The sequence below is a fragment of the Culex pipiens genome, chromosome 1 (assembly GCF_016801865.2).
Source record: "Culex pipiens pallens isolate TS chromosome 1, TS_CPP_V2, whole genome shotgun sequence".
NCBI lineage: Eukaryota > Metazoa > Arthropoda > Insecta > Diptera > Culicidae > Culex > Culex pipiens.
Genome location: NC_068937.1, coordinates 32,135,373 through 32,160,208, shown reverse-complemented (window position 1 = coordinate 32,160,208; position 24,836 = coordinate 32,135,373). Strand labels below are relative to the sequence as shown.

The 24,836-nt window shown below is 38.0% G+C and overlaps 1 protein-coding gene across 5 annotated transcripts in view; it reads left to right on the top strand.

Annotated features, from left to right (window-relative positions):
• The window catches only part of LOC120419640 (longitudinals lacking protein, isoforms A/B/D/L), a 428,218-nt gene extending 404,583 nt beyond the window's left edge, over positions 1–23,635 (top strand). For 3 of the 5 annotated variants that reach the window (XM_052706352.1, XM_052706350.1, XM_052706351.1), the window contains 2 exons: positions 6,448–6,692; positions 21,565–23,626. In XM_052706352.1, the coding sequence (XP_052562312.1) occupies positions 6,448–6,692; positions 21,565–23,002 (1,683 nt within the window). In that variant the 3' untranslated portion in view covers positions 23,003–23,626. Of the gene's footprint in view, positions 1–6,447; positions 6,693–21,564 lie in introns of all 5 variants that reach the window. The other 2 variants (XM_052706353.1, XM_039582394.2) reach the window with 2 other exon arrangements.
• The last annotated feature ends 1,201 nt before the right edge of the window (positions 23,636–24,836 follow it).

Sequence of the window (24,836 nt, the reverse complement as noted above, 5' to 3'; positions counted from 1 at the left end):
CTCACACTTGTCAAACCGAATCAGCGCAGAACCTTATGAAGGTAGTGTGTGTTACACACACTCAGAAACCCCGAAAGAAAAACAAAAACAAAACAAACCAGCCGCAATAGATACACAACTCAACTTTTGACACTTGCGTGTTGAGGGGCAACAACAAACAGAAAGCAAGAATTTAAACAAAACAAAAACAACTCGAACAACCTCCAATCCTTAGTTTCAGAGACGAGAATGATGCAACATCAAGTGTTCTTTCAAATATTTATATATATTGTAAACAAAACAGTAAACAAACAAAACAAACGTTAAATGCAAACAGTGGCGCAGCAACCCGTGAACGAGAACGAGGCAGAGCAAGGTCGTATTTATATACACAAATTTGTTCAACCGCGAAACCGATTGATTATTTGCAATAGTGCGTTAAACTAAACAAACAAAAATAAAGCGAAAAAAATACTGTGACAGCATAAACAAAGCAAACCGTAAACAATAGAACTGGTGATTTTTTTACAGTTATACAAGATAAACCGCAGGTTACACTTACAGTTACAAACAAACGTTGTTAAAATTTAAAACAAAACAAAAAAACTCAATCCTCATTTGCATTGATCAAGCAACAAACACTAAACACAACCGCAACGGATGACAGGAACATAACGTAAACAATAGATTTCAAACAAAACAGAAGAACAGAAGGAAAAAAAACCGGAATAGGTTCGTTTTTTAAAAGGCAACAAAACTAAGTTTCACCACAACCAATCAGAGAAACAATAGGAAATCCACACACACACTAACACAGAACACACAATAGAACAAGGTTAAATAACATAACAAATTGAGTGCCAAGCTAGAGAACAAACAAACACACGCAACCTCCCCTTCATTAAATACGCAACACAAATACATTAAAATAGCAGATGGAATTTCATTCACTAACACTCATAAACAAAATGCACCGAACGTAAACAAACACATTTTGGGTTGAAAAAGCTGTATGAAACAAAAGTTTGTTTTGAATTAAATTCAAATCCTTCAAAAATCTTACACCATTTTAAATTTTGTCAAATTTGTCAAACAGTTCAGCTGTCAATTTGTCAAATGTCAAACGTTGTCATCAACTTGCAAGCCCTTTGACGTGTGAGTTGAACAACGCTACCAATACATGCTCACTTTCGACGCGTCGATGCTATAGGTTTTGTTTTGTTTACGAATTCGATAAGTCGAAGCGAAATTTATTTTGTAAAATAATAAAATTTTCTCAAAATCCCCTATTTTTTCTAAAATACTCGAATTTTTTATAATTTGAATATGGGTTTCAAACGAAACGAAATTTTGTATGCATTTTCAAATTATTTGAATTTTTTTTTCTGATTTTCACAAAATACCGAATTTTTTCAAAAGTTCTCATTTTTTTATGAATTTCAATATGGATCAAGTTTTGTATGCATTTTTAAATTTTTTGAATGTTTTTCTTATTTTCACAAAATACCGTATTTTTTGAAAGTTTTTAAATATTTATAATTTTTAATATTGGTTTCAAATGAAGCGAGAAAAACAATTGTCACATTACTTGAATGTTTTATTTTTAATCTTAACAAAATACCGTATTTTTTTTCAAAGGTTCTCAAATTTTTATGATTTTAAGTTGGGCTTAAAACGAAGCGAAATTTTGTATGCATTCTCACTTTATTTGAATGTTTTTGTAATTTTCGAACAACTCTAATAAAGTAAAAATTCATTTAAAAAATTACTTTGTTTGATATCTATGTTGCAAATTATCATAGTTTGAGAACTTTAAAAATACGGTTTTTGTTCATATTTAAGTATTTTACAAAATAACTCTAACAAAATAAAAATTTAATACGAAATTTCGCTTCGTTTGAAAATTATAACAATTTGAGTGCCGTCATCAGGGGTGACCCTCACCCCAGACCCAATGTCTCCCCTGATGGCGGTACTTTGAAAATACAGAATTTTGTAAAAAATTTAGTTTTGTACAAAAAAAAAATACTCTGATAAAGTTCAAATCCATAAGAAATTTCGCTTTTGTTAATTATTTTAAAAATAGTGCTTTAAAAAAACGGTATTTTGTGAAAATTTTGGTACTTTACAAAAAAAAAACTCTAATAACGTTAAAAAAGCATACCAAATTTCGCTTCGTATGGTACCCATATAGCAAACTATGAAAATTCAAGTATTTTCAAAAAAATGTGAGATTTTATGAAAATATTAGTACTTAAAAAATACGGCACTTTGTGAAAATTCAAGTATTTTGCAAACAAATAATCTAATAAAGTGAAAATTCATGCAAAATTTCGCTTCGTAAAAAATGTGAGATTGTATGAAAATGTTAACAACTTACAAAAAAAAAACTTTTAAAAAACCTGAAAATGCAAAAGCAGTCTTTTTTCGCCCATCAGTATGAGGAAATTTCAGAAATAAAAATAATGTTTTTCATGCGGTAAAAAATTAAATCCGTTTTTTTTAATATTTGTTTGGCAAAAATAATCGCAATAAAATTGTAAATTGAACAAATATGAAAATAAATCAAACGACGAAAACACATAATTGATGATATATATTACTTATTATTATTATTATTTCCATTTTTAGATAAATACTTTTTTTAGCAAAAAATCTTCGTTTGAGGTTTTTTTATTTGAATCAATGGAAAAAAATGGTTTCTTCAATTTTTAAACCCTCTACCAAAGCACGACGCCATGAAAATAAACATGTGTTGGTGTGAGCGAGAGAAAAGCGAAGACTTTCTTCACTAGTTTTGTCAATACTTGAGCCCACCGTGAAATCACGACGCGATGAAAACAAACTTGTGTTGGTGTGACCGAGAGAAGAGTTCTCTTGCTCTTCATGCACACTCATTTGAACATATTCAAAAGTGGATTTTATTCACCAGATTTCAAGGATAAAATACATAATGGTTCATGTATTTTTTTTTTTCCTTGGATGGCCCACCTCTTACCCATACACAGTTTTTGTAGTATGGAAGATTTACGAGCAGATATCTTTCGATAATTCTAAGTTCGTGTTATGAGAGTGTCCTGTAATCTTAACTCAACTTCCGTGTATGCCCATCCATATCTCTCTTTCTAATCTCAAGGCGCTCTTACAAATCCTGTGCAGAGTCTTTCCTTATCATTCAGATTGCAGACATTTTATCCATTTAGGGTATTGGAACCATTTGCTATTCCACATGCATATGAGCACATAGGGTTAAACCGCGCCCAGATTCGCGTTACTTTTGATCAAGTTTATCATATGCATCAATTTTAAAATTCGTTAAAAAAATATAACAAAAATCCATTGTCTAAGATCTATTAAATTTGAATCAAATTAATGTCTTCGATATTTAAACCCACAGCGAAAGCACGACGCGATAAAAATGATCATGTATTGGTGAGAGAGAAAAGAGCGAAGTCGCTTGTCATGCACACTTATTTGAACAAATTCAAAAGCGGATTTTTTTCACTCAAATTCTTAGAAGATTTTTAAACCTTTTTGTTTTCAAACTAGCAAAATTGACAGTTTGACACTTTTTTCTATAAAATATTATTTAGACGAAGATTTGCAATTTGTTGCGCAAACAAAACGGGCAAAAACAAACACAACACACGCAAACATACACACACAAACACTCACCCATGTCGCGAGAGAGAGAGAGATAGAATGGTTTCCACCATTTTAAAAAAGTGGTGCCGTGGTGGAAAGAGAACTGATTCGATGGAAATGAAAGTAGTAGGTACACGTGTTTTACGAGAGACGGAAGGAAAGAGTAGTGAAACGATGAAAGGTAAGGATTAAAAAAGTGGTAAACATTACATATATTGAATAAACAAAAAGAAAACATATTAATTTAAATAAGAGAAAAAGTAAATAAAATGAGAAAAAAGAAGAAAAAAATAAACACACACACACTGTAGTGCCTGTTCCCAAAAATTTAAAGATATAAACATTAAAGGAAGCTAATCGAGAGCGTGCGAGCGTGAGCGAAAAAAGGGAAAGAGAGAGAGAGTTGAGAGAAACGCGCTCACCAAAACACACACACATACAGATAAAAGAAAGCGCGCGCGTTTATACATATATAGTGAATATATATTATTAATATACATATTAAAGCAAGAAGAAGAGAGAGGAAGCAAACTTGTGTGCGTAGCAGATTGTGTGCACAAGGTGGAACAATTTAACAAAGGTGATTTTGTGAGGAAATCGATTTGCGATTTTTCACCCCTTTTCCTCTCAATTTTTGTTTTACCTTCACAGAAAGTAGCGCTTAAGTTTAATCCGTTAGTTGAAAGTGAAAATGCTTATTTTTGCCTGTTTAGGGTTAGCGCGATTGTTTCGTTCTGTAAAGCGGAAGCGGAAACAGTTAAAAAAAAACATTAAGAAAGTAGTGAGTTAGAATCCCAAAAATAAGAAGCAAAACAAACGGTGCGAGAATCGTGAGAAAATGAGAGAAACTACAAAATACTTTTAGTTTAAATAACTTATCCGTAAGAGTCGATAAGCAGAAAAACAATGATACAACATTAGTTATTAGCAATTGTAGAGAAGGGAAGTGAACTTACATTGAAAAGAATCGTCAAGCAAAGGTTTGTTTTTCTCCGTCAAAACTTCGTTTTGTTTTTTCGAGAGAGCGCGAGAGAGAGAAAAGAGTCACGAGAGCGTACAAACAGTGCTGTCGAAGATATTTGCATGTGCTCGTGACGCAAGCAAAACACACTCACACACCCAGAAAAAATACACCCCGACACACTCACACACCCATACAAGTGTAGAATGCATCGCTTTTCGTTACATTAAGCATATTTAATCCGAATTAAATCGCGAGCGGAGAAAAAGAGAGCGAGAGCGAGCAACACGTTGAATCGATTTTACTTAGTATCATATTAAAGAAGAAGAAAAAACGCTATAAGAAATATTAAACACAAGAAGCATCATTTTGATGGCAACATGTAGATAAAGTGCAAACAAAAAAAGGTAAACAAACGATATATTTTTCAAAACAAACCGAGATAAACCCAACAAATCCGCGAGCGAAACCGAAAAACAAGCAAAATCCGGCGATTGTTTACTTTGTTCAACATTTCTGAAAACATAAACAAAAAACAAACGGAGAAGCAACACAAGCGCGAAAACAATTGAAATTGATGTTATGTTGAAGTTTTCTCTAAATAAAACGTAAGAACAGGTTAAGCAAACGAAGCAAAACTGAATTTATTTACAGAAGTTTTGTTATTCAACTTATTTACAAACATACAACTAATACAAACAAATAGTTATTTGTTAGCAACCTCCCCCCGATAAACAAACTCCTCAATAGAAAGAAAGAAGCGAAAGAAACCAACACAAACACACACTCACACAAGCAGCAAACAAAACGAGAGAATTGAGAGCTCACTCACACATTCACACAACACAAAGAGAACGATGATAAAGAGCGCGCAGCTGGGCTGGACGTAACGTCAGTTTCAATTTGTTTGCTAAAACAAACAGAAAAGTGATTGAAATCAGCAAAGAAATTGGTTTGTGGGTTGAACTTAGCACACATGTCCATTGACTTTGGATAGTTTCTTTTTGGTTTTCGTGACTTTGGTTGTAAGAAAGTAAAGATTTAATGAAAATAAAAACATTTAAATAAACACCCCACACCACAAAAAAATGACACCCACACTCACTAGAAATGACCAAAATTTGACTTCCACTGCTTTGAAGCTATATGAAAAACCACACTCATACATACATACATACATACACAAAAGAAACTTTTAGCTGCCTTTAGACCCAAAATCTTGTATGAAAACAACACAAAAATCACATTAAACACTGTAAGAAAAAAAAAAGTTGATGATTTCCTTACTTGATTTAGAAAAAAACAACAAAAAATCGATAATATATAAAGCACTTAGCGAAAAAGAAGAAAGAAAACAAAAACAACTTAATGGACATGTAAAACCACAACAAAAAGAATTAAAATTCATTCACCAACACAAGCAGAAATACACAAACACCCCACACACCAATACACACAAGTACACACACACTTTGACGCAAGTTATGAGAAATGCAGAATTTGATACAATTTTAAGAACATGGAGAGCAAACAAATTTAAAATGCATATCATAGTTGTAAAAAATCCAATTTTGACGAAGTAAACGCAGAGGAAAAGAAAAGAAATAAAAAAAACACATAAAGAAGAGGAAGAGGTAAAAACGCTGTAAAAATATTATAATTATTAGAGAACGATGATGATGGAAAAGAAGAAAAATGAAATGAAAACACACAATAAAAAGAAAAAAATAAACTTTATCTATTTAATTTAGCACGGCGTGCCAAATTTCTTTAATAAAACAAACATTTGTGAAATCCCACAACATTTCCCAACATAACCTCAAATATCTAAACGAAAAACAAAACTCTTCCCCCTCTTCCAGAACCTAAGCCACCTGTTTGCGACGGCAACCGGCAACTACTCGCGGGCGGCCGGCATCAAGTCGGCCCCAGCAACGGCGGCAGCAACGGCGGCTGCCGGGATTATTGGCTTTCCGGGGGCGGCCGTCGGGGCGATTCCGTTCGTGTTTCCGTTCGCGCCGCTCGGGCTGGGCCTGTTCGACACCGACCCGAAGCGCATCCTGAACCTGCTGCACCACCAGTCGGCGCTCGCCGAGGAGGCACTGAGGTGAGAACAACAAAAAATCGTTTTTATTTTCAATGAAATTTGTTTGCAATTTTTCAGTTCAATATTTGATCAAATTTGTTCTAACTCGAACGAAATAGAGCTCGGCACTGAAGAAGCCTCTCGGCACGACGGCACATGCTCTCTTTTTTTCTCTGTCACTCTCTCTCATTCTTACTCGAACACGTTTTCGTTGTGACAGCAAATATTTGAAAGCATTCATGGGCCAAGTGGTCGGAATTTCGGTAGAATTTCAAACGAGCGAGCTCTGCACGAATGAGAGAGGTGGTGAGAGTCAAATGACTGTGTGAGTGACTTTGCGTTCTGCTCATTCGTTTAGACCGACGTAGTGTAAGCTAACGAATGACAACTTCAAATCGTGACATACCCTGGAGTTTATTAACGGTCGTTCCCTAATGACGATTTTGACAGGCGTAAGAACATTCAAATATCGTTGAAGATAATCAATGCTGACTGAAAACACTTTCAAATATCGTGCATTCACTTTAAGTAGGGTTTTTTTTAATTTCGCGGAAAGCTTGAAATCTTGAAATTTTCGAGAAATCCTGAGAAATTTGCCATTTTTTCAACGTTAAAAAATATTTGATACTTAAAGAGGTTTAATGTTAACTGAATTAGTTTTCGATTGAATAGCGTGATAGAAATATTTAAACACTCGAAGATTCATGAGAACATTTAAAAGGATAACAAATAAAATTTTAATATAGTTATAAAATTGACTAATAATTGATTGAACCTAAGTCAAGAAATTAAGAATCATTCAAATCAGAATTATCAAATTAATCTTTAAAAATATCCAGAGTTTTTTTTTTAGAAAATGGTCCAATAATAAGTCATATGTTTTAGGTCTTATTAAACAAATTCTAGATATGCTAATTTAAACATACATAAATTTATACTTTAAAATATGTTCATTAAGGATATATTTAAGAAAATTTTCAAACTATTTTTTTCAGTGCCTTTGTAAAACAGTTTTACAAATTAAACTCTGATTTTCAGCATTAGTTCTGTTCGTTAGAAAAAAAACATGTTAAGAATAATGTTATGTTACTGTAAACAGAACAAAGAAATTAATATGAGAGATTTTCTATTACCTAGTATCACGTTAAAACATTGTGAAGAAAATATATGGATCATTCCAGGTCAACTCAGTCACATACGTGGAACTCCGTAGAAATTCTCTCTCAAAAAGTGGGCCCGGAAAGATTTGTCTAGTGGTATAATAAGGATTTTGTCCACGACATTGTCATGGCATCCTTTGACCAAAGAAATTTCACTATACCAGATAGACAGAAACCAAACGTAAACAATCAAGCTCTGCTTACGTATGCGAAAAATTGTATTATTTAGCTGAGAGGTATTTTCAACTAAAACATTTCAGCAAGTAATATTACTGAAATCTTACTGTAGAAGCTTCCTTTAAGCACATAGGAAAAGTTGCTGACCCCGTCAAGCTGCTTGAAAAAACACGACTGTCTGTAGTACATGTCCAATGACCAATCACCTAAAACATTAGCAGCAACTCCACAATTTTTTTCAGATTTATACTTGCGTGAAACCAATATGGAAAACTTATAAGTAGGTTTAATCAACTTAAATGATTTGAACGGCATTATATCTAAAGAAATTTAAGGATTATTCCATTTCCAACCATTTTTATTTATTTTGTCAATCGTTTTGATTGACTGTCCCAGTTTCATCCATGGATTACTTTGATTGTGTTTTGACAGGTTTATACCAGAGTTTCACCGGGCAGCAATATACGAGGGGTATAGATTTTGAAATCTTAATGTTTTACACAGTTTTGAAACCCCTCGATCCCATCTGGCAGAAAATCTTGTCTAATTGTTGCAGCTCTCCACCGCTAGAGGCAGGACCGTACGATTCTCTCTTTTTGAAATTAAGTTCCACCTATGTGACTCAGTACACTCTACCTTCACTCCACTCGAGCTTCAGCGATTTGGACCAAACTTGGAGAAAACATTCATCTATGGGTAATTCTCCGCCAACTCACACAGCAGTTGCCCCGACCCCTCTTCGATTTGCGTGAAACTTTGTCCTAAGGAGTAACATTGGTCCCTGATCACGAATCCGTGGTCCATATTTAATATCTCGTGACGGAGGGGCGGTACGACCCCTTAAATTTTTGAACATGCGAAAAAAAGACGTATTTTTCAATAATTTGCAGCCTGACACGGTGATGAGATAGAAATTTGGTGTCAAAGGGACTTTTATGTAAAATTGTACTAAGAATTCCGAAAAAAAAGTATTTTTCATCGAAAAAACACTAGAAAAGTTTTAAAACTCTCCCATTTTCCGTTACTCGACTGTAAAACAATTTGGAACATGTCATTTTATGGAAAATTTAATGTACTTTTCGAATCTACATTGACCCAGAAGGGTCATTTTTTCATTTAGAACAAAAATTTTCATATTAATTTAGTGTTTTTTCTAACTTTGCAGGGTTATTTTTTAGAGTGTAACAATGTTCTACAAAGTTGTAGAGCAGACAATTACAAAAAAAATTGATATATATGTCGTGACTTTCGCCCGATTTCCTTCGAATTTCTTTTATTTCGGACACAAATAATAACGCACGTCTTTTCATGCCCAAACAAAACACACGACTGATTTATTTCCCGTTTTCTCACGCACACATTCTCAACATCTCTCTCGGCTGACCTGCTCTCTCATTACGCTACATGAACGCTCTCTCTTCTCACTCTCTCTCTCTTCTCTGCCACACTCATTCACTACATCCTCGTTCTTTCCTACTCTAAAAATTCAATCATTTATTCAGATTAACATCAGCTTGGTGATCCTTTTATGCGGAAAATTCAGCTCATCTCAGAATTCGGCTTCAGCAGATGCTTCTCCGGTATCCTTGATCGTGACACATATCAGCCAGAACCCCAACGTCAACGTGGTTACCTGCAATTAAAGAAATAAAAAACGACAACTTGGAAAGCTATCGTGTAATTAATTGATTGAATAATGCACCTAGAATATACCCTACAATCTTCCCAGAAATTCTATTAGGAGCTCTGATTCAAGTCGTGTAGGTTACAGCCTATCGTTTCTTAAATCATCACTTCAAAAAGATTGAAAATCTAAACAATTCCTATAAAATTCCTAAAATTGTTTTGCTTCATCTTCCCTGAATCCAATCATAACCTTACATTTAAGTTTTGCAAGTGATGCCTATCGATTCTTAAACCATCACTTTAACAATATTTCAAATGTCGTGACTTTCGCCCGATTTCCTTCGAATTTCTTTTATTTCGGACACAAATAATAACGCACGTCTTTTCATGCCCAAACAAAACACACGACTGATTTATTTCTCGTTTTCTCACGCACACATTCTCAACTTCTCTCTCGGCTGACCTGCTCTCTCATTACGCTACATGAACGCTCTCTCTTCTCACTCTCTCTCTTCTCTGCCACACTCATTCACTACATCCTCGTTCTTTCCTACTCTAAAAATTCAATCATTTATTCAGATTAACATCAGCTTGAAATCCTTTTATGCGGAAAATTCAGCTCATCTCAGAATTCGGCTTCGGCAGATGCTTCTCCGGTATCCTTGATCGTGACACATATCAGCCAGAACCCCAACGTCAACGTGGTTACCTGCAATTAAAGAAATAAAAAACGACAACTTGGAAAGCTATCGTGTAATTAATTGATTGAATAATACACCTGGAAATATACCCTTCAATTTTCTCAGAAATTCTATTAGGAGCTCTGATTCAAGTCGTGTAGGTTACAAGCCTATCGTTTCTTAAATCATCACTTCAAAAAGATTGAAAATCTAAACAATTCCTATAAAATTCCTAAAATTGTTTTGCTTCATCTTCCCTGAATCCAATCATAACCTTAAATTTAAGTTTTGTAAGTGATGCCTATCGATTCTTAAACCATCACTTTAACAATATTGAAATTTGAAAACAATTTTCCAACTTCCTAAACATTGATAAAATTTACCTCTTATTAAATCATCCCTGAATTCCAATCATGAGCATGAATTTAAACCTGTCTATTCATAAATCATTTCTCAAAGATATCTAAAAAAAAAAAACTCTTCTCAAACTTTTCTAACAATCGATAATATTTATCTATTAATAGATCTTCCCTGAATCCAATTATAAACTCAAATTTTAGTCGTGTAGGTTACAAGCCTATTGTCTGTTAAATCATCACTTCAGCTTGTTCAGCAATCGATAATATAGCAATATACGAATTCCAATCATTGTCGAGCCCAATTTTCCATGAATTTTGAATATTTCGGACATAAAAATAAGCTCTAAATTAGGTCGTGTAGGTTATGAGCCTATCGATTCTTAAACCATAACTTTAACAATATTAAAATCTGAAAATTTCATTCCTAACTTCCCCAACAATCGATATTTATCTTTTAAAATCCAAACATGAGCTCAAATTTAAGTAATGCAGGTTATGAGCCAATCATTTCTAAAACTATCACGTTAAAAGATTGAAGATGTGAAAAATCTTTTACCAACTTTAATAAATCGATATAATTTATGTTATACTATCTTCCCGGAAATCCAATCATGAGCTCTAATTTAAGTCATGTAGGTGATTAAAAATTCTACCCTCTCATGGAATTCACGCTAAAAGACTCCCATATCGAAGCTTTATAATCACAAAAACTCAAGCCAAAAGCTCAAACATCCACGCGCTACCCTATAGGGTACTCAAGCCCAGAGATTTGTCCTTCACTCTCTAACCTCACATGGGACTCTAGGTAAAAAATATATCATCTTCCATGCTCTACCCTCGCAGGGGATTCAAGCCCACAAACTCAAAAAATTACGCTCTACTCTCACAAAGGACTCAAGCTAAAAAAAACTACAGCAATCACGCTTTACCCTCTCAGGGGACTTAAGCTCACAAACTCCAATAGTCATGCTCTACCCTCACAAGGGACTCAAGCTCAAAACTCCAGCAAATACACTCTACCCTCACAGGAGACTCAAGCTAAAAAAAATCATCATCCAGGCTCTACCCTCGCAGGGGACTCAAAGCTCAAAGATTCATCTACCAGGCTCTAACCTCGCAGGAGACTAAAGCTAAAACATTCAATATCCACGCTCTACCCTCACAGGGGACTCAAGCTAAAAAAATCATTTTCCATGCTCTACCCTCGCTGGGGGCTCAAGTTTAAATATTTATGATCCACGCTCTACCCTCACAGGGGACTCAAGCTCAAAACTCAAAATATCACGCTCTACCTTCACAGGGGATTCAAGCCCAAAAACTCTAACAATCACAATCATCTTCCATGCTCTACCCTCACAGGGGACTCAAGGTCAAAGTTTTTTTATAATCACGCTCTACCCTCTCAGGGGACTCAAGCTCAAAAACTCCAACAATCACGCTCTACCCTCACAGGGGACTCAAGCTCAAAAACTCTAACAATCATAATCATCTTCCATGCTCTACCCTCTCAGGGGACTCAAGCTCAAAACTCCAACAATCACGCTCTACCCTCACAGGGGACTCAAGCTCAAAAACTCCAAAAATCACGCTCTACCCTCACAGGGGACTCAAGTTCAAAACTTCAACAATCACGCTCTACCCTCACAGGGGACCCAAGCTCAAACTCAAAATATCACGCTCTACCCTCACAGGGGACTCAAGCTCAAAAACTCCAAAAATCACGCTCTACTCTCACAGGGAACTCAAGTTCAAAACTCAAAATATCACGCTCTACCCTCACAGGGGACTCAAGCTCAAAAACTCTAACAATCATAATCATCTTCCATGCTCTACCCTCACAGGAGACTCAAGCTCAAAACTCAAAATATCACGCTCTACCCTCACAGGGGACTCAAGCTCAAAACTCCAACAATCACGATCTACCCTCACAGGGGACTCAAGCTCAAAAAAACCCAAAAAAATCACGCTCTACCCTCACAGTGGACTTAAGTTCAAAACTCAAAATATCACGCTCTACCCTCACAGGGGATTCAAGCTCAAAACTCCAATAATCACACTCTACTCTCACAGGAAATTCAAGCTCAAAAACTCTAACAATCATAATCTTCTTCCATGCTCTACCCTCTCAGAGGACTCAAGCTCAAAACTCCAACAATCACGCTCTACCCTCACAGGGGACTCAAGCTCAAAATTCCAAAAATCACGCTCTACCCTCACAGGGGACTCAAGCTCAAAGTTTTTATAATCACGCTCTACCCTTTCAGGGAACTCAAGCACAAAACTCCAGCAATCACGCTCTACCCTCTCAGGGGACTCAAGCTCAAAAACTCCAAAAATCACGCTCTATCCTCACAGGGGACTCAAGTTCAAAACTTCAACAATCACGCTCTACCCTCACAGGGGATTCAAGCTCAAAAACTCTAACAATCATAATCATCTTCCATGCTCTACCCTCACAGGAGACCCAAGCTCAAACTCAAAATATCACGCTCTACCCTCACAGGGGATTCAAGCTCAAAAACTCTAACAATCATAATCATCTTCCATGCTCTACCCTCACAGGGGACTCAAGCTCAATAACTTCAACAATCACGCTCTACCCTCACAGGGGACTCAAGCTCGAAACTAATAAATCACGCTCTACCCTCACAGGGGACTCAACCTCAATAACTTCAACAATCACGCTCTACCCTCTCAGGGGACTCAAGCTCAAAAACTCCAACAATCACGCTCTACCCTCACAGGGGACTCAAGCTCAAAACTCCAAAAATCACGCTCTACCCTCACAGGGGACTCAAGCTCAAAGTTTTTATAATCACGCTCTACCCTCTCAGGGAACTCAAGCTCAAAACTCCAGCAATCACGCTCTACTCTCTCAGGGGACTCAAGCTCAAAAACTCCAACAATCACGCTCTACCCTCACAGGGGACTCAAGGTCAAAGTTTTTTTATAATCACGCTCTACCCTCTCAGGGGACTCAAGCTCAAAAACTCCAACAATCACGCTCTACCCTCACAGGGGACCCAAGCTCAAACTCAAAATATCACGCTCTACCCTCACAGGGGACTCAAGCTCAAAAACTCCAAAAATCACGCTCTACTCTCACAGGGAACTCAAGTTCAAAACTCAAAATATCACGCTCTACCCTCACAGGGGACTCAAGCTCAAAAACTCTAACAATCATAATCATCTTCCATGCTCTACCCTCACAGGAGACTCAAGCTCAAAACTCAAAATATCACGCTCTACCCTCACAGGGGACTCAAGCTCAAAACTCCAACAATCACGATCTACCCTCACAGGGGACTCAAGCTCAAAAAAACCCAAAAAAATCACGCTCTACCCTCACAGTGGACTTAAGTTCAAAACTCAAAATATCACGCTCTACCCTCACAGGGGATTCAAGCTCAAAACTCCAATAATCACACTCTACTCTCACAGGAAATTCAAGCTCAAAAACTCTAACAATCATAATCTTCTTCCATGCTCTACCCTCTCAGAGGACTCAAGCTCAAAACTCCAACAATCACGCTCTACCCTCACAGGGGACTCAAGCTCAAAATTCCAAAAATCACGCTCTACCCTCACAGGGGACTCAAGCTCAAAGTTTTTATAATCACGCTCTACCCTTTCAGGGAACTCAAGCACAAAACTCCAGCAATCACGCTCTACCCTCTCAGGGGACTCAAGCTCAAAAACTCCAAAAATCACGCTCTATCCTCACAGGGGACTCAAGTTCAAAACTTCAACAATCACGCTCTACCCTCACAGGGGATTCAAGCTCAAAAACTCTAACAATCATAATCATCTTCCATGCTCTACCCTCACAGGAGACCCAAGCTCAAACTCAAAATATCACGCTCTACCCTCACAGGGGATTCAAGCTCAAAAACTCTAACAATCATAATCATCTTCCATGCTCTACCCTCACAGGGGACTCAAGCTCAATAACTTCAACAATCACGCTCTACCCTCACAGGGGACTCAAGCTCGAAACTAATAAATCACGCTCTACCCTCACAGGGGACTCAACCTCAATAACTTCAACAATCACGCTCTACCCTCTCAGGGGACTCAAGCTCAAAAACTCCAACAATCACGCTCTACCCTCACAGGGGACTCAAGCTCAAAACTCCAAAAATCACGCTCTACCCTCACAGGGGACTCAAGCTCAAAGTTTTTATAATCACGCTCTACCCTCTCAGGGAACTCAAGCTCAAAACTCCAGCAATCACGCTCTACTCTCTCAGGGGACTCAAGCTCAAAAACTCCAACAATCACGCTCTACCCTCACAGGGGACTCAAGTTCAAAACTTCAACAATCACGCTCTACCCTCACAGGGGATTCAAGCTCAAAAACTCTAACAATCATAATCATCTTCCATGCTCTACTCTCACAGGGGACTCAAGCTCAAAACTCCAAAAATCACGCTCTAACATCACAGGGGACTCAAGCTCAAAGTTTTTATAATCACGCTCTACCCTCTCAGGGGACTCAAGCTCAAAACTCCAGCAATCACGCTCTACCCTCTCAGGGGACTCAAGCTCAAAAACTCCAACAATCACGCTCTACCCTCTCAGGGAACTCAAGCTCAAAAACTCCAACAATCACGCTCTACCCTCAAAGGGTACTCAAGCTCAAAACTCCAAAAATCACGCTCTATCCTCACAGGGGACTCAAGCTCAAAGTTTTTATAATCACGCTCTACCCTCTCAGGGGACTCAAGCTCAAAACTCCAGCAATCACGCTCTACCCTCTCAGGGGACTCAAGCTCAAAAACTCCAAAAATCACGCTCTACCCTCACAGGGGACTCAAGCTCAAAACTCCAAAAATCACGCTCTACCCTCACAGGGGACTCAAGCTCAAAGTTTTTATAATCACGCTCTACCCTTTCAGGGAACTCAAGCACAAAACTCCAGCAATCACGCTCTACCCTCTCAGGGGACTCAAGCTCAAAAACTCCAAAAATCACGCTCTATCCTCACAGGGGACTCAAGTTCAAAACTTCAACAATCACGCTCTACCCTCACAGGGGATTCAAGCTCAAAAACTCTAACAATCATAATCATCTTCCATGCTCTACCCTCACAGGGGACTCAAGCTCAAAGTTTTTATAATCACGCTCTACCCTCTCAGGGGACTCAAGCTCAAAACTCCAGCAATCACGCTCTACCCTCTCAGGGGACTCAAGCTCAAAAACTCCAACAATCACGCTCTACCCTCTCAGGGGACTCAAGCTCAAAACTCCAAAAATCACGCTCTACCCTCTCAGGGGACTCAAGCTCAAAAACTCCTACAATCACGCTCTACCCTCACAGGGGACTCAAGCTCAATAACTCTAACAATCACGCTCTACCCTCACAGGGGACTCAAGTTCAAAAACTCAAAAAATCACGCTCTACCCTCTCAGGGGACTCAAGCTCAAAACTCCAAAAATCACGCTCTACCCTCTCAGGGGACTCAAGCTCAAAAACTCCAACAATCACGCTCTACCCTCACAGGGGACTCAAGCTCAATAACTTCAACAATCACGCTCTACCCTCACAGGGGACTCAAGCTCAAAACTCCAAAAATCACGCTCTACCCTCTCAGGGGACTCAAGCTCAAAACTCCAAAAATCACGCTCTACCCTCTCAGGGGACTCAAGCTCAAAAACTCCAACAATCACGCTCTACCCTCACAGGGGACTCAAGCTCAATAACTTCAACAATCACGCTCTACCCTCACAGGGGACTCAAGCTCAAAACTCCAAAAATCACGCTCTACCCTCACAGGGGACTCAAGCTCAAAAACTCCAAAAATCACGCTCTACCCTCACAGGGGACTCAAGCTCAAAACTCCAAAAATCACGCTCTACCCTCACAGGGGACTCAAGCTCAATAACTTCAACAATCACGCTCTACCCTCACAGGGGACTTAAGCTCGAAACTCCTACAATCACGCTTTACACTCAAAATCAGAAGTATCCCTCAAAAGGATACTTTCTATCCTTTTTTCAAGTTCAAAACTTCAAAAATCACGCTCTACCCTCAAAGCAGTCTAAACATTATGCGAAAACACCACATAAAGCACTTTAAATTACCAAGATCAAATCTTAACTACGTTAATCGTGTTGTGAAACAGCAACAACATTCAACAAAAGTATTATTCGAACTTAACTCTTCAATTCCATCACCGGTACTACAAAAATCGAAAATTCCGTCCAACATCAGCCCGACATCGGTTCGACAGTAAAGTGATTTCTATATAAAAACTTCGTGAAAAACTGGCCCAGATTTATCTGTACTTTGTTCGTCTTACCTTAGCGGGGAAACGCTTCCACACAGATGACGTTTTTTTTTGTCCTTTTCACTCTTTTCTTCCGGGGGCTACTGTAATTTTTTAGCAAACAGAACCACCAAAACACAGCTCAAGAAAAAACAAAAATCGCCACTCTGTCATTTCCCACAACACAGTTCTGTTGCAACCTCTCTGCCACCATGGTCACAAGCGTCAGATTTTCAACACTGTTGCCAAGATAACACCATCGCCATCATGTCGTACGGCAAACAAATTTCTTCAAAACAACCCAAACACAGCTGAAGGAATTGAAAAGTTGACACTCCGTAATTCCACACAACAAAGCTCGGCTGCAAATTTTCTGCTACCACCAAGGTCAAACAAAACCGACGCCATCATGGCTGCTGCCGCTGCTGCCACTGCAAAAACATTTCGCCTAGCAAAACGCCAAAATTCACTCTTTTTTCGTTGTTTTCACAAAATTACGCTACACACTCGCGATGGGAGCAATTGCTGCGCCAATGTCGTGACTTTCGCCCGATTTCCTTCGAATTTCTTTTATTTCGGACACAAATAATAACGCACGTCTTTTCATGCCCAAACAAAACACACGACTGATTTATTTCTCGTTTTCTCACGCACACATTCTCAACTTCTCTCTCGGCTGACCTGCTCTCTCATTACGCTACATGAACGCTCTCTCTTCTCACTCTCTCTCTTCTCTGCCACACTCATTCACTACAATATAAACATTAGGGGTTTGCTTGTAAACATCACGAGTTGTCGCGATTTTACAAAAAAAAACGTTACTTAATCCACCTTTAGGTGGTTGGTGCCTTCCTCGAATTCATAAAGTGAATACACTACACAGCCACAAAAAATGACACTCATTTTTTATCAAAATATCTGAGATCCGGCCTCAAAAAAAGTGCATTAAAAACACTAAAGTACTTATAACTTTGGATGGAGTTGTCAGATCTTCAATCTTTTGGGCTTATTAGAAAGGTCTTTTGATTACCTATCCAACGACAGGTCGCATGATAGATCCCGACAACTTTTTCATCAAAATATTTGAGATCCGGCCTCAAAAAAGTGTATAAATAACACTTAAGTGCTCATAACTTTTGATGGGGTTGTCAGATCTTCAGTTTTTTGAACGCGTTGGAAAGGTCTTTCAAATACCTTTCTAACAATATATAGCATGACGGGTTTTCTTACAAAAACCACCCTTTTTTATAATCTTCCTAAGTTTAGCTAAAATCGTTTTTTTAGCATAACTTTTGAAGTACTTTTTTAAACTTCATAATATTAACTAGGGTCTTGTGGGACTCCAATACGGATCGAATGAGACCAAAACGGTCCAAATCGGTTCAGCCAGTCCAGAGATAATCGTGTGCATATTTTTTGGTGCACGGACTCACATCTACCCACGCACAGACATTTGTTCAGAATTTGATTCTGAGTCGATAGGTATACGTGAAGGTGGGTCTACGAGGTCGAATAAAGAAGTTCATTTTTCGAGTGATTTTATAGCCTTTCCTCATTGAGGTGAGGAAGGCAAAAAGTGTTGAAAAAGTTGGTCGTCGTCGATCATGGCCGTTCATCGTCACCCGCGACAGACACGGACAACGAAACAAAGAGAAACTCAAAATGTAACATAAAAACACGAAATTGTAAAATGAAAAATGTTGTTCTAAATGAAAAAATGACCCTTCTGGGTCAATGTAGATTCGAAAAGTATATTAAATTTACCTTAAAATGACATGTTCCAAAAATGTTTAAAGTCGAGTTATGGAAAATGGAAGAGTTTTTAAAAGTTTTTTAGTATTTTTTCGATGAAACATACGTTTTTTCGGAATTCTGAGTACGCCATCAAATCGGGCGAACAATTTTACATAAAAGTCCCTTTGACATCAAATTTCTATCTCATCACCGTTTCAAGCTGCAAATTATTGAAAAACACCTCTTTTTACGCATGTTGAAAAATGAAAGAGGTTGTACCACCCCTCCGCCACGAGATTTCAAAAAAAACGGACCTCAGATTCGTGATCAGGGACAAAAGTTACCCCTTAGGACAAAGTTTCACGCAAATTGAAGAGGGGTCGGTGCAACTTTTCCCGATTTTGTGTGAGTTGGTAGAAAATTAACCCCTATCGATAGTTAACAGAAATACCAAGTTTGGACCATCCCCCTTTTTGGCACGATTTTCGAAAAAAAACTTTTTTTTAATTATAACTTTGCAACTACACTCAAACCCCGATGGTTCGACAACAACTGTTGTCAAACGAACGGGGTCACTTTTTAGTTTGACACCCCTTTTACACGAAGTTCACTCACACTATCAAACGTTTGTTTTGATAGTGTGCGTGAGCGCCGTGTAAAAAGTGACAGTTCGTCACTTTTTAGTTTGACTTTGACCAACCAACGGTGTGACCAACCACCGGGGGTTGAGTGTATTTGAGCAAAAGACTTTCTACAGGTTGCATTTAATGAAAAAAATTCCAAGTAAGTCGATAAAAATAAAATTTGAACCATTAAATGCTATATTTTAACGTTTTAAGTTGAGCAATCGGTCTTTTTTCTTTTTTTTTTTTGTATTTTTTAATCCGACTGAAAATTTTTCGGTGCCTTCGGTATGCCCAAAGAAGCCATTTTGCATCATTAGTTTGTCCATATAATTTTCCATACAAATTTGGCAGCTGGCCATACAAAAATGATGTATGAAAATTCAAAAATCTGTATCTTTTGAAGGAATTTTTTGATCGATTTGGTGATTTCGGCAAAGTTGTAGGTATGAGTATGGACTACACTGGAAAAAAATGATACAAGGTAAAAATTTTTTTGATGATTTTTTCAATTTTTTTAAATTAAGACTAACATTACAAAAGGACCAAACATTCAATATTACGCCCTTTTGAAATGTTAGTCTCGATTTAAAAAAATTGAAAATATTATTTTCGAAAAGATCGGAAAATTTCACGAAGTTTTCATATTTTAACATTATAAATCGGACCATTAGTTGCTGAGATATCGTCATTAGAAAATGGTGGGTTGTTGGGGTGAGACTTAGAAAACATCAATTTTCCTGTTTTTAAACCTTTGCATGGCAATATCTCAGCAACTAAGGGTCGTATCAACAAAGTTCAGAAAAGCAAAATATAGAGAATTTTCTCAGCTTTTCAAAAATATTTTTTTCAAAAGTGGGCAAACATGGGCACTTATTTAAAAAAATGAATAACTGCTACTATTTTCAAAAAAGTTACCTAAAAATGGCTATAACTTGAAAACGGTGCACTTTATCAAAATTTCACTGAAGTACTTTTTGATTGCAAATTCGATTTTACACCGAAAAAGGAAGTTGAACAATTTTTGCGACCAATATTAAAAAAAAAAATTATTGATTCAAAAAATCATAACTCGGTCAAAGATTTTTTGCCCATCCCGGAAATTTCTGAAAAGTTGGCATTTTATGTCCTATAAAACATATCAGAAAATAAAGAAATTAAAAAAAGTTTTTTTTTTTTTGCAAATCAAGTTTTAGTGACAAAAAGTGAAATTAAAAATCACCAAAAATTATTTTACCGCATATCATTTTTTTCAGTGTAGTCCATACTCATACCCACAACTTTGCCGAAGACACCAAATCGATTAATAAATTCCTTCAAAAGATACAGATTTTTGAATTTTCACATATCATTTTTGTATGGCCAGCTGCCAAATTTGTATGGAAAATTATATGGACAAACTAATGATGCAAAATAGCTTCTTTGGGTATATCGAAGGCACAAAAAAAGTTTCAGCCGGATTAAAAAATACAAAAAAAATCGAATGACTGAAATCTCAGAGAATTACTCATATGAAATCATTAAAAAAAATAGAATTCAGATGGTTTAACTGATTTTATGTTTAAAAAATGTTTGATTTTCAATAAGATTTGTTCATTTTAATCAAGAAGTTTTTCAAAATGGGCATATAGTGAAAAATCTGGCAAAGTCTGTCAATATCTGGCACAGAGAAGTTCGAATCTTTATTCAGGCTGACACTTGAAAAATCCGGGACCCGTGGTGTAGGGATAAGCGTGGTTGCCTCTCACCCAGTCGGCCTGGGTTCGATCCCAGATGGTCCCGGTGGTGGCATTTTTCAAGACGCGATTTTCCTTATCACGCCTTCCGTCGTCGGATGGGGAAGTAAATGTTGGCCCCGGCCTAACCTAGAGGTTAGGTCGATAGCTCAGTATAGGTGTAGGAGTCGTCTCCCTGGGTCCTGCCTGGGTGGAGTCGCTGGTAGGCAGTTGGACTCACAATCCAAAGGTCGTCAGTTCGAATCCCGGGGTGGATGGAAGCTAAGGTGTAAAAAGAGGTTTGCAATTGCCTCAACAATCAAGCCTTCGAACACCTAGTTTCGAGTAGGAATCTCGCAATCGAGAACGCCAAGGCAATGCTGTAGAGCGAATAATTTGATTTTGACTTGAAAAATCATCAAAAAATTGCAATAAAAAATTGATTTGCGAAAACTGATAGAAACTAATTTTCACATTTCAGTTTAAGTTTTGCTAGTTGAAATCTTTGTCAATTTGTTTTAATATATATTTTTTCGACTTCTTCCCACAGATACCGCAACCTGCTGTTCGGCACATCAACCTCCACCACCGCTTCCAACTCATCCGACCGCGACACTCCCATCCATCTCCACCCGGAGTCTCCGTCCCCGAAGCCACAGGACCGCCCCAAACCCGACTACACCGAACAACCGTCAACGTCGCGTCTCTCGGACACCGGCACCGAATCGTCCACCATCACATCGCCACCACCCCCATCCCCCTCTCCGTCCTCCCTGCCGAAGCTGGACCCGATGATCCGCGTGCGGGACGGACTCACCAAGGAGGGCTTCCACAACGGGATGGAGTTGCTGCTGCGGAAGCCTGCCGCCGTGGAGGAACCGGCCGATTTGTCACTGTACTCGTCGCTCATGAAGGGTGCTGGTGAAGGAGCTTCCGCGGGGGAGTCTACCAAGTGTCACATTTGCATGGCGAATTTTCCGTCGGTTTGGCTGCTGGAGCAGCACGCGGCACTGCAGCATCCCCACCTGACGATCCACGACGACAAGCCGTATCTGTGTGGGCTGTGCGGCCAGAAGAGTCGGTATACGTGCTGTAGATACCGGACGGTGCTGGCCAAGCATCGTGAGCAGGCCAGCCGCAGTCGGGTTCCGGCGGATAAGCTGTTTACGTGTGACGTTTGCGGGATGCAGTTCCGGTACTTGAAGTCGTTCAAGAAGCACCGGTTGAACCACGCGCTGGAGAGACTGCACGGGAAGAAGGACAAGCAGGGCGGTGGACAGGGCGGCGAGAGCGAGCAGGTTTCGAGCACCAACGAGAGTGACAGCGTCGATCTGCGCGGGTTGGTGCGGGACGAGGAGAATCTGAGCGATAACGACGAGCAGGACGATACGGTGGACTCGATGCACGCGGGTGAAACGCGGGAGTTTGTCGGGGACGGAGATGGTCAGGGTAAGATTAGCAGCTCGATGATGGAGTCGTCCGGCGGTTCGTCGGAGTTTGACTTTAAGAAGTACCAATCCGTCCACCGTATGGCAGCGGAAGCCGAGTCCAGCAGCACCAGCAGCAGCATTCCGTCGACGTCCTCGAACTCGCTCAGCGCAACGCTCAACACGCTGATCAACGCGGAGTCCATTCCACACCATCAGCTGCTCGGCCTGAACCCGCAGGAAGCCTCAATCCTCAACTATCTGCGTGTGGACGCCGCCGAAAAGCAGCGGGATCGCCGGTTCGCTTGTCCCTTCTGCGGCAAGTGTGTCCGCTCGAAGGAGAACCTCAAGCTGCACGTCCGCAAGCACACCGGCGAGCGGCCCTTTGTGTGCCTGTTTTGCGGTCGGGCGTTCGGCGGCAAGTCCGACCTCACCCGGCATCTGCGCATTCACACGGGCGAGCGGCCGTATCACTGCGAGGCGTGCGGCAAGTGCTTTGCCCGGGCCGACTATCTGTCCAAGCATCTGACGACGCACGTCCACAATGCGTCCCCGCGCTGAGACGAGCCGGGCCGGCAGAGGAGGCGGCGGATGGTCCTCTGCCGGAGCGTGGTGCCATAAACTGGGGAAGATGACGAACGCCGCGACCGACACACGGATAAGCCGTAGGGGAGCGGTTCTCTAGAAATTGTTCTTTACGGATGGACATTTCAAGGCTAATTTTTGGTTGCCTTTGAAGCCATTTTGCGTAGTTTGTTCGCCTTTACAGTCCTCCATAGGGAGAAAAACTCATTCAAAAATTATGTGACTTGACCTTAACTGATCAACAACGGCGCCAGCCTTGCTAGAGTGTAGATCAAGTGGGAAGGAATGTTTGTGAAGCTTTCTAGCTCCTAATTTAAAATTAAATCACTTTGTTTAATAGTTTTGGTCTTGTTTTAAATTTCGTGCCAAGATTATGGTAGAATCCGTCTTAGATTGTTTTACAAATATTGACGGAAAAAACTTTTATACAGAAAAATAAAAATAAAACTTATTTTTATTTTGATTGAATGCGGTCAAAAAAATCTAAAAAAAGAACTACAAGAAAAGTTCAGACAATAAATCAACGTTGAATCAATTTTGATCTCTGTTTTTTGTCTGCTTTTAGATCAGCCAGATTTGGTTTTATTTTAAAATAATAGATCTTAAAATTCAGACTCAATAAATCAAAACAAAAATTAAATTGAAAAATTGATATTAAACATGGATTTAGAAAAACTCAAAGATTAAAAAATTTCAATACATTAAAATTTAAAGATTCAATAGTTCAAAAAATTTAAGTTTGAAAAACGAAAGAAAATGAAAAAATTAATCGTCGATTTAATCTTTTAAGAAAAGTTTATTTTTTTTTATCATTGGTTGAAAAAATTTATAACAATCAAATTCGAAATTGTTTACTTATTTTTTATTGATTCTAAAATGAAAAAAAAAACAAAAATTCAAAACATTCTGAAATGTTCTAGATCAAAAATTCTAGAATTCATTAATTCTAAAATTCTTTGATTCTTAATTTCTCAAGTTGAAAAAATGATAAAATTCTAAATTTCAAAACTTTAAAAATTCAAAGCTCAGCAAATAAAGGATTAAAATATTTCTAGAATATAATCGGAATGTCTAAAAATCCAAGGAATTTTTTTAAAGCGGAAATAAAAAACCCATTTGATCGGTAATTTCAGCTTTGAAAAAAACATAAAAAATATAGACTTAATAATTCTAAAAAACAAAAATCTTAGAATAACAATTTCAACTATTAAAAAAATCTAAAATTAAAAAAATAGTTTATTCAGATATTCCATAATCCAAAAACCTTAAAAAAATTAACAAGATCCCAAATTCAAAACATTAAAAAATAAAAATAAAAACCTACTCAAAAATAAATAAAATCAGACAATCTTAAAATTCTCAAACGTTTAAAATTCAAAAATTATCAATTTCTCAAATTAAATAAAAATCAAAATTTCCAAAAATCTCAAAAACTAAAAATATTATCAAAACCGAAAAAATCATGATTTCTTAACCCTCTACTGCCCAAATTTTTTTTTTCGAAAATATTCATTTTCCCGTGTTCAGGAGGTCATTTCGAGCAACTTTTGTTCTACGAAAAACTTTACTTCTCTTGTTTTATGTTTTTCTTGTTTTATTTTTAGTATTTTAATTTGCATTTATCTTGTTTAGTTTCTGTATGTTTTTGGTAGTATTTGGCCTATTCTACCACCTAATATAATTACATTTTGCCTATCTAATTTTTTCACATGACTGTAAAGTCACTTTTTCAATTTTTTGCATGTTTTTCACATTTTCTGCTATAGAATGGCACCATCATCATTTAAATTGCAAAAAAAAATGCGTAGAG